The sequence below is a fragment of the Anoplopoma fimbria genome, chromosome 11 (genome assembly GCF_027596085.1).
Source record: "Anoplopoma fimbria isolate UVic2021 breed Golden Eagle Sablefish chromosome 11, Afim_UVic_2022, whole genome shotgun sequence".
Taxonomy (NCBI): domain Eukaryota; kingdom Metazoa; phylum Chordata; class Actinopteri; order Perciformes; family Anoplopomatidae; genus Anoplopoma; species Anoplopoma fimbria.
In genome coordinates, this window is record NC_072459.1 from 12,675,453 (window position 1) to 12,685,763 (window position 10,311).

The 10,311-nt window shown below is 37.0% G+C and overlaps 2 protein-coding genes across 3 annotated transcripts; one reads left to right on the forward strand and one right to left on the reverse strand.

The window, feature by feature from the left end:
* Nucleotides 1–590: 590 nt before the first annotated feature.
* Nucleotides 591–4,142, reverse strand: crb3a (crumbs homolog 3a). The gene is made up of 5 exons (XM_054608020.1): nt 3,936–4,142; nt 3,635–3,721; nt 3,160–3,375; nt 1,575–1,624; nt 591–1,474 (listed from the first exon to the last, which is right to left on the reverse strand). Exons 3-5 carry the CDS (start codon nt 3,245–3,247, stop codon nt 1,265–1,267), a joined length of 348 nt encoding a protein of 115 aa, XP_054463995.1. The 5' UTR covers nt 3,248–3,375; nt 3,635–3,721; nt 3,936–4,142; the 3' UTR covers nt 591–1,264.
* A 1,775-nt stretch (nt 4,143–5,917) lies between these two features.
* asf1ba (anti-silencing function 1Ba histone chaperone) lies at nt 5,918–10,149 on the forward strand. 2 transcript variants are annotated; one of them, XM_054608018.1, is made up of 5 exons: nt 5,918–5,999; nt 6,201–6,332; nt 7,152–7,267; nt 8,178–8,354; nt 9,353–10,149. In XM_054608018.1, exons 2-5 carry the CDS (start codon nt 6,224–6,226, stop codon nt 9,542–9,544), a joined length of 594 nt encoding a protein of 197 aa, XP_054463993.1. In that variant the 5' UTR covers nt 5,918–5,999; nt 6,201–6,223; the 3' UTR covers nt 9,545–10,149. The 2 variants fall into 2 exon arrangements, with proteins under 2 accessions (XP_054463993.1, XP_054463994.1); XM_054608019.1 differs by having other exon boundaries at nt 5,924–5,999; nt 6,205–6,332.
* Nucleotides 10,150–10,311: the final 162 nt, after the last annotated feature.

Consider the following 10,311-nt stretch of genomic DNA (forward strand, 5'->3'; position numbering starts at 1 on the left):
GTAAACCATTTTCCTATAGGACAATTAATACAAAAAAAAAGCAATTGAATAACTTGCTAATGACTCTACTTGACTGTACAAATGAATATGGATATTGATAGTTATCTCCATTTTTGAATCATGAGAATAACAAAGTGTATATGTGTAATAAGTAAGTCAATGTTTGACCACATTTTCTCCAGTTTCCAAATATTTTTGATTTATAAAAATATAGAACATTTTTTAAAGTCTGTCTACAATTTTTCATTACATTATAAATACACTTTTTTTTCCAGAGAGACTAACAATGGCCTCAGTGTTTCAGTTAGTTCCTCTGTAGCAGGAGCTGAACTGTTCACCTTCTGACTACCAGGACTCCTTATCTGCTACTCTGTTTTATCAGCCAAAGACTAAAACAAAGTTATAGAGTGCATAGATTATTTTAGATATGAAAATTCTGCTTCATACCCAAATCTTAGTTTGATTGGAATTACATACAGTATATATAATCATACCTTTAGTAACATCATATATTTTTAAGAACACTTCAAATTAGAACAAGACGATGTCCTCAGATGCTTTAAATTGTTTTGAAAAGTTTCATATTCAACTATTTTTCAGACATTTATTTGAAAAAAGCATAAATAAACATGTAACATTGTAAAACATCTGCTTGATTATAATGTCACATGTTGCACTAGTGATGAAATGATCTCGAAATAATGTGACTTTAAATTAGTTTGAGTACTTGAGTATAAACAATTGCTCAGTATAACTACATTTTTAACATACATCCGTCTTTATAAAATCAATTGAGTTTGACACTCATCATTATAAGGCTAAGAAACATGTCATGATTTAAGATACGGTATCAAAAACTAAAATAAGTTTGAGGTAAAGGATTGGTATTGATTTTGCCAGTGAAAGTATTTCATATAAGACTTAATCAAATCAAGTATTGGTACATGGTTAGTGTCAACTGAAACTAGATAAACATCTCTAAACTAAAATTATTAGTGGTGATAAAATACTGAAGCATCATTTGTGCAGTGGAAATGTTCAAAACCTCCTTGAAATGTTCAATTGTTCCTAAAATGGGCGAGATCCAGACATCCAGGTGCATTTTTTCATGCCATGCAGGAACTGGTCAGTGCTTGTTGAAATAAAAACTCAAATCTGTCCTCTCAGCTCAACACATAGAGCCTCCTCACGTGGGAACGATGCTATGCAAACGCTTGCCGTCTTTGTCTGTACGACATTTTCCAAAGACATAAAGCACAAACTCTCAAATGAGTCTTTCCTCCTTTGGTAACTTTAAAGCATCTGGAGCCGCCACACCGCGTGCACCGGACTGTTCCTCCGCACTGGGTCTATACGTCCCTTCAGTCTGTCTCCTCTTTTTCACCACGCAGAAGAGCCAGCCGAGGACGGCCAACACTATGGCCAGAACACCCAGGGTGACCGTGGGGGCCACGATAGCTGCAATGTTGGGTCCCTGCAAGTGGAAAATTACAGGTCAGGGGGTTAATCTGGTGATAAAAAAAAGAACATTTTCTGGTGTCATTTAGTGGTCATGATGAAGGTTATTTACTCACAGTAGTGTTATTAGTGTTACTGGTGTCCCCTGCAAGCGTAGTATAATTCCCTGGGAACAGAGCAGAAACGTCAGGAACAATATAGTAACAATGCAAACTCATTACAGTCTAAACACAAGTGAGTATGGGCTTCCTGACTGCTGGTAACTGGTAACCTATTAACTAAATAGTTAATAATAATCTAGGACTTATTTGACCAGTTGTTTTAATTGACAAGCGCATGTTAACCTTTGTTTTTATAGTAACCAGGGTGCTGCATTTCATATTTAATACAGTTTAAACAAAAAAGATATATAAGAAGATTGTCTTACCTTGGGACAGAGCCAAGCTAACTGTTTCCCTTATTTACAGTCGTATTGCTAAGCTAACCAGCTGCTAGCTCAGCTACATACTTAGTATGTATATACCACAGTGGTATTAATCTTTTCATCTAACTCGCTGCAAATAAGCTTATTTCTCAAAATGTCAAACATTTCCTTTAAGTGAATTTGAACACATTAACTGAATAAAACAATCCACACAGATAAATGAAGGCGCAATATGTGTTTGCATGTTAGTAAGTGAGGTGATACAGTAACTAAAGATCATAAGACTAAAATGACAAAAATGTTTAACTGACTATCTGAGTTGACCAACCAACAGGAGGCAGCTCCAAAACATCCATTAAATTCAAATTAAAATCACAAACTTAAACCTGTTTTTATGCTTGTTTTAAACATAATTTAATACAAGTAGAAAAAAAGAGGAACCAATGGCATAGCAAAAGTTGCTATTAGCCTTATGCAAACTTTCAAGGCAACAAACATAAAATGCTGCACACCAGATGTCCCGTTAGTCTGTTACTGTTCCCAGCCATATTATCCATGACCAGCTCTGTGATTACTCAGTGACATCACAAAACTAAATAGTAACTTCTTGACCAGTAGAGCGAATGAGGAGGAGGAGAAGCTCAGGCATGCAGAGTGTGCTGCAGCTACCCAGTCAGCTGAGTCAAACGACAGGCTTCTTTGAAATGTGGATACAAAAATGAAAACTAACTGTTTTTTAATTGTTTTTGAGCATTACAAAGTAACCAAACATAATTTTACTATAAAAGTTTTGTTTCTGACCCATCCTATCAGTCAATCATTCACCAGCGCAAAGAGTTTGCAAACTTTGCAAGGCCACAAGTACAAATTGATAACAAGAAGCAGGTGACACAGGAAGGAGCCACCATGCGCCAAAGAGAAAGCTGAATGTATTGTGAAATTGGATTCTTTTGTATGTTTAATTATTGATAAGATACAACCTGATGTAAATACACTCTTCCCATATGGCAAAGTGTGTTTCTTATGTCAGCTCTTAGTCCAACATTCTTACAACATGCAGACAAGCCAGTGCATGCTTCAGATTTGCTCTGGAATGTCCCCTGTCATTTTTTATTATGTATCATTGCAGGATATCATGGTTTGTGTGTGTGTGTGTGTGTGTGTGTGTGTGTGTGTGTGTGTGTGTGTGTGTGTGTGTGTGTGTGTGTGCTGTAGGTGAAGTCAGATGTCTTATTTGTGTGGTTGTGCTGAGGATGAAGGGGTGTTTTCTGACTCACCCCACACAGGATTACTGCTCAGTACCAGCAGTAAAACACTCCTGACCAAAACTCCAGGCATGACCAGCACATCCGGACAGGCTGCCATCTCTACCCGTGCCTAGCAGGGCAAAGTGAGGGCAGGCTGGGGCTTTGGGGCGTCAGCTCGGGTCCATTTCACTGGGTCCAACATTCACTGGGTGGATTTAATTGCCCATCTTGAACAGCTGAAGACACCTTATAGTCAGAAATGTAGAGACAAATGTCCTTTGACACTGAGGTTGAGTCACCACTCAGCCACTGAGTCAGACATTCAGCCTGATGTTGAATCACTATTAAACCTGCTCAGACCACAGGAACATAATAAAATATTTATAGCATATGTTTTGAAAAAGCTGTAATGTTCAACACCTTCGCATTATTATTCTTACTTCTAATAAGGAAATACATTTTGTTTTTATGTTAATTTTAACACAGGCTCTGTTAAAACACATACCATTGATCGGGTGGTTTTCAGGTGATCAAAGCAAAACGGGAAACATCGAGCAGGTGGATTCCTCGCTTCCGCCTCACCTTGTCAAAACTGAAACGGCAACAAATGGTTTAGTCCAATGAAAACGAAAGGTAACATCTCCAGACAAGAGCCGTGCTTCTGAAATAGCTAAGATCCAAAAAAAAAACTATCTACATCCTCGACTGCAGTACCCGATGGTGGTTTTATGTAAAGCTGTTTTTTTCTTTTCGTCTACTCTTCAAATCGCCATTAGTCACATGGTTTGAGTTTCGTGTTACATTACCTGAGCGCAGTTATCCACCTGCAGCAGAGCAGACAGATACTCCTTTGTACAAAGTCGAAGAGAAACACAGTTCAGCCCACTGAAGCAGAGCAGTCCTCCTGTGGCCATAAAAAAAAAAGAAAAACTCCTCAAAATATACTATGTTATCTATAAAAGACAACTTTAATCAAATGTATATCACATTATGATTTACCTCCTGATAGTCGACTTGATTTAAATTGAACTTTTTTCTAAAAAAAAAAAAAAAAAAAAAAAAAGCGACTACATGAAAGGTTGCTCTGACTTTCACCAACCTGCTGGGGTACAATGTTTAACAGTACTCCCGTGCACAGCTCTTATCTGGTAACCTGGCTGGTGCTGCTGGTGCTGCTGGTTGAGACATGAAACAGCGCCTCCGTCAGGTTTCATTTTACCCGACATGAGAAAGCATATCGACATTCCTAAGATATTTTAGGGATGAATTCGGCGGCCAGCTGGTCCAGTGGTCTCTAATCCTCACCTAATCTCCCTCTCTCAGACTCAGAAGGGCCAAAGAAAGAAAAAAAAAAGTAGGCTACTTCAGGCCTAATCTGTGGCGGTCAGACAGTTTTCATTTGGACAGTGTGTGGGAGCAGTGAGGCGTTTCTTAAAAGCAGAGAACTGCTGTGGAAAATTACTCCTCTATTACGGCAGAGAGTCAGTCTGAGGAGATGCCATACCCTTTGTGTGTGTCTAATACAGTGTTTTAGTAATAACATATCTGTGAATGTGTCATTTCTGTGTGATTTTACATTATTCTATTCATGAGAGTAGTGAGGTTATCTGGCAGGCAGACAAAAAGAGTGATGGTGTAAGCTAATGGATAAGACATTTGGTGGCGACAGATTTGACCATGTAATGCTTAAAATATGGCCTTCTGAAATATATGTATATTCTATTCAGTAATATCTTCATATTCAATAAGGCCCTTTCATTGCAAAATGTGTAATTGTCTTTACTGTGGAAAACCTATGAATAAGTTGTGAAACTCTGACTTGTTATTTCTTATTAAAAAACATAGCATTTTTAGAAATCTGTTTGCCAATTTTTGTACATCACATGCACACTAAAGTGTGCCCGATAATAAAGTAATAGTCTTACAATAAATACTACCTTTGCGAAGCGTATACTATATTTATGTTTAGTACAGAACTGTAGGATCATTTTCAAGGTTGTGGAACGGTTGTATTTCATTGCATCATGATATATTGAGTAAAGCATCTGTTTTCCACCGTTGCTTGGGTGGGACACCACAAAGTTTATTTTGCTGTACCTCCCTAACCAGGGTAATTATATTGAACTGTTGCTCCTCATACAGTAGCAAAATGCTTGCAACATATTGACTTACTTGAGAATTGATAGATATAAGGTTTATGCCACGTTGCAATAAGGCTCCCAACTTGATTTATTAGATAAGATAAGATAAAATAAGATAATCCTTTATTAGTCCCGCAGTGGGGAAATTAACAGGATTACAGCAGCATAGAGGATAGTGCAAACAAGAGACATATTAAAAAAAACAAGATCAAAAATAAGTATTATAAATAAGCAAATGAGCAATAAAAAACAGTAAAAGAAAAAACAGTAAAGAATCCACAGTAACTGAAATATTATATATACAGACAGAAACTATTATAACTATTGTATTGCACAGTGTATTAGTGTATTAGTGTCATGTGGTCTACTGGGAGCAGAGCTGGTTGTGCAACCTGACAGCAGCAGGAATGAAGGACCTGCGGTACCTCTCCTTCACACACCGGGGGTGAAGCAGCCGGTGTATTATATTTATTATTATTATATTACTTTTACAAGTCAGGAAAAGGAATTATCTATTTATCATCTGGTTAAAAATAATTACAGTCGATAATATAGGCAATGTGCAATTAAGTTTTGTAAAGCCACGCCTGTTTACCTTGCCACTAGAGGGCGATTGTGGCACTTTGCCAATCCTCTGATGGAAGCGGCTCCTCTCTCTTGCCGTAGCCAGAAAGGATTCTGGGTAGTTGGACAGTGAAAGCGGCGGGAGCATCATATTTTTCCACAAATGTAATATCAGCTAGTTAAACTGAACTTTGATTAAGCGTGTAGTAGTTTGAATTTAGGGTCATAAATAAGGCTTAAAGTTTGGTTGAACTCAGAGGTGTTTTGAAGATAATTCTGCAGACTCTGTCTCTGTTAGGAGCTTGTTTTGGTGCTTTTTTTTAGGATTCCCGGGAATCTGCTTTGAGCGTGTGTTTTTTGTGTTAGCCAGTTTTAGCGCTTCAGCAACAATGGCGAAGGTGCAGGTGTTGAACGTGGCTGTCCTTGACAACCCGAGTCCCTTTGGAAACCCTTTCCAGTTTGAGATCACCTTTGAGTGTATGGAGGACCTGCCTGAAGGTAGGCGACGATACTTTCACAGGACAGCCGAGCGTGTTGCTAACCTTAGTTTTGTTTGTGTGTCGGTACCAGAGACGGCTAAAAGCTAACGTCATCCATTGACCGGTTCAGCTACATCAGCTCCCTGAACTGGACTACTAAACTACTAAACTAAGCAAAATATGCTCGTGCAGATGTATTGCCTTTAATACTCCTCTTTCAGTATTGTTAAACTAGACTATCCCACCAATAAGCATTAGGTAGTCTAAAGTGTAGAGAGTGACGTAGAAGTCCATGTTCACGTTACTCTACTTTTACACATAAAGTTATTCAAAAATCTGTGTCAGTGCTAGATTCAGGTGACAGCGTTTTGAGTTTGAATTATTTACCATAACAGGATACTTTGTTCAAATAGTTATTGGTACACAAGTTTTGCTGTGTGCTTTATTATTCATGTGGATTATTTTTCATACATGAAATGGCTATTATAGCTGTGCAAAAAGAAATGCATTCATTTTGATCTGTCTCTGTAAATGTGACTGTATTCGGAAACCTGTTTGTATTTCAAGCTCTTGCTGTGGAAAGTGAAAGCAAAATCAATTATCGTATGATTTGTTGAAAATGCCAGAAAAGCATTCACTTATTGACTGTATTTGATAAGCTTTATCCAAGTATTTTACTAGATTATTGGCTAATATGATCAGTCTGTTATCAATAACTTCTAATCATTGGCTAATTGATTAATGAGCTAATTGACTCAGCTCTACAATTACTACATACTACTATACATTTGTATTTTATAGTGAAACATACCTTTATTTTTGATTTTTTTTTTCGTAGACCTGGAATGGAAAATCATCTACGTTGGCTCAGCAGAGAGTGAAGAGTACGACCAAGTCCTCGACTCTGTCTTGGTCGGCCCGGTGCCTGCTGGGAGACATATGTTTGTGTTTCAGGTATGTTTGGTTTGGGCAAACTAACTAAAATAGAGCTTTGTGTTGCTTTAGCCATATAGCATATACTTGGAACAGTAATTTCATAAAAATGTATTATCACATTTTTCAGAAATGGCAATTGGATCCTCTTTGCATCCTACCTTTTAAAATGAGTAATTTTTCTCTCCTGCATAGCTTTTTAATTGTACATACAGTACCAGTAAAGAATTTGGACACACCTTCTCATTCAACTACTTTGTAGAATCTAAAATCTAAAACATATTCTGGATTGTTGAGCATTTGTTTGTTTACCACATAATTCCATATGTGTTCCTTCATAGTTTGGATGTCTTCAATATTAATCTACAATGTAGAAAAAATTGAAATAAAGAAAAACCATTGAATGAGAAGGTGTGTCCAAACTTTTGACTGGTACTGTATAGCAGTTTGAACCATCAGAAATTACAAACGGATATCCTGCATCTCCTGATCACAACCTGCATCAGCTCATGCAGATGTATCTTTATCGTTAAATATGTCAACCGATAAACCAGTTTATTTTTAACATATAATGTCCTGCCCAGTAGACACCTTGGTCAAAATTGTTTAATAAAACTTTTTTTAAAACTTTAAACTTTAAAAAAAATAAATAAAGTTTGGTAAAATCACTCTAAATTCTTTATGTACGGACCATTTTTCCATTTAAAAAAAAACTAAAACATGTTAAAATTAATTTATAGACAAATAGTCAAGATAGAGGACTGCATTTTTACAAGCCTATCTTTCATACTGACATGTTTTTGTTTCATAATTTCACAACCCTGGTGCCGTAATCAGCATTTTAGAAGTAGACAGTTTAAATTTCTGAAATGAAGGAATACAAAAATTGCTTATATTTTGGCAGATCTTAGTTTTGTATTTCTTTTAACAGGCTGATGCCCCAAATACTGGATTGATTCCTGAAAGTGATGCTGTTGGTGTGACTGTAGTGCTGATCACCTGCACCTACCGTGGCCAGGAGTTCATTCGCATTGGTTACTACGTGAACAATGAATACACAGAACCAGAGCTGCGGGAAAATCCACCGATCAAGCCAAATTACACACAGGTGAGAATAAAGGTTGACTTCTGGATCATCTGAGTTCTATTGTCAGCTGCCTTATGCTTTCACAGGTTTAAAATAACACTTTAATTACTGACATTTGATGATGATTATTGAACGTATATTGTTCAGTCTGGCTAATGAAGACTTTTGAAGAAATTTTGCAATGAAAGATGACTCAAAAATACACAATGCAAACATTAAGTAAAGGCCTTATACACTTCGCGAAACTAAGAAAGTGGAGCTTTCATGAAAACAACAAAAGCAATGGCAGTCTTATAGCAGCGTGGTGCACTAATACATTGCAGAATTTAAGATTTTCTTTCTGTTGAGCCTGCACTTTGGAACACATTGTTTGATCCCTCAAAAATGACTAGTAATCCTGTCAAATTCCCTTGCTTATATAACTAGTTAAGCAGAAATGTTACTACTCTGTGAACTACGTTCTTAATTCAGATAGTAACTTCAGTAATAAACCACAGAGTTTTGCTGTAAAGGTAGAGGATTTTATTTGCAACGTTTAACTCACAGGTTCAAAGTTGTAGCTTTGTGTCAGTTATTATATAGTTGTTTATTGATTATTAATTGTTGGCTGAATACCATTTGCCAACTTTGTACTAGTATCCATTATCTTATCTACAGGGTTCACATTTTCATGCCCTGAGTCTAGATGCCAACGCATCGAAGCAAAATGTAGATTAGCTGCTAATGGAAAATGAATCAGTCCTCTGGGGGAAGGCTTCTTTCAAATGTGAACAGAGTGTTTTCCATTTAGGTTATTTAATGTGTAAGCAGACATTGTATGTTTGTCTTAGTCAAACCAGTTAGTACACAGTTGTGTAATGGAACTACTTTACTCTTGCTGGTGACTAAGTAAAGATTATATGGTTTATTTGTCTAAACTCTCCTATTGTTTACCCTTAAAAAACACAGGGATTTCCAGATATAATGAAAGCATCTGAGGTATTTATCTAATATTTATCTAATATTTATCTTCCTTTCAGCTCCAGAGAAATATTCTGGCATCAAACCCACGCGTGACCAGATTCCACATAAACTGGGAAGGCTGTGCAGAACGAATGGAGGACTGTGAAAATGTGGATCCCACGTCAAACTCCATGCTCCCCCCATCTTGTCTCCCAGGCAAGGCCCCGCCCTTAGGGATACTACCAGACAACTCAATGGACTGCTTATAGAGACGATCCCAGCCCCAAATGTGATAACTCACAGCAGGAGACCTCTATTTTTGAAAAATGCCTGTGGACATTCTAGTGTGGACGTACAGACATCTTGGTCTTACAGCTGCCCTTATTTACCTGAAGCTTGTCAAAAATTAACTCTCATTTTGAGCTTCAGATAAGGGTTTGTTCCGAGGAAGATTATGAGCATCTCACACGTATAATCATCACTTATAGATGGGGAGATCGTTGCTATGTTCTTGAAAGCAATATCAAAGTAATTGAACTCATGGAATGGGGGGGGAAAAAGGTAACCATGGAATGATGCAGCTGAACTGAAACGATACAGCAAACTGATGTGATTCACCTTCCTTCCTGTTGTTGGTGCAGAACTTATTTGTACCCATATAAGAGGTTTTCAGCACTGAAGCAATATACAAATAAATTGCAACATATTGCTGCATGGGAATTTTATATTCTGCCATCACATTTGTGTTCAAATTTATTATGCACTTAAACCTTTTCCCACTTAGATTGTTGAGTTTTGGATGGGCTACGTTACTTTCTCCGTGTTTTTTTTTGTTTTTGTTGTAACTGTGTTTTCCAAATAAATAAAAAAACATTGTATTAGTTATGTATCTGTAATTGAATGTCTGTGTGATGGTGGCAATTATGCTCCTTCTTATTGCTTGTCCTATTTTGTCTTCACTTTTTTTTTTTTTTTTTTTGTTTACATTAGATCACAGAAGAAAGGAAATGTACCAAGCAATTCGTTTTAATTTTTT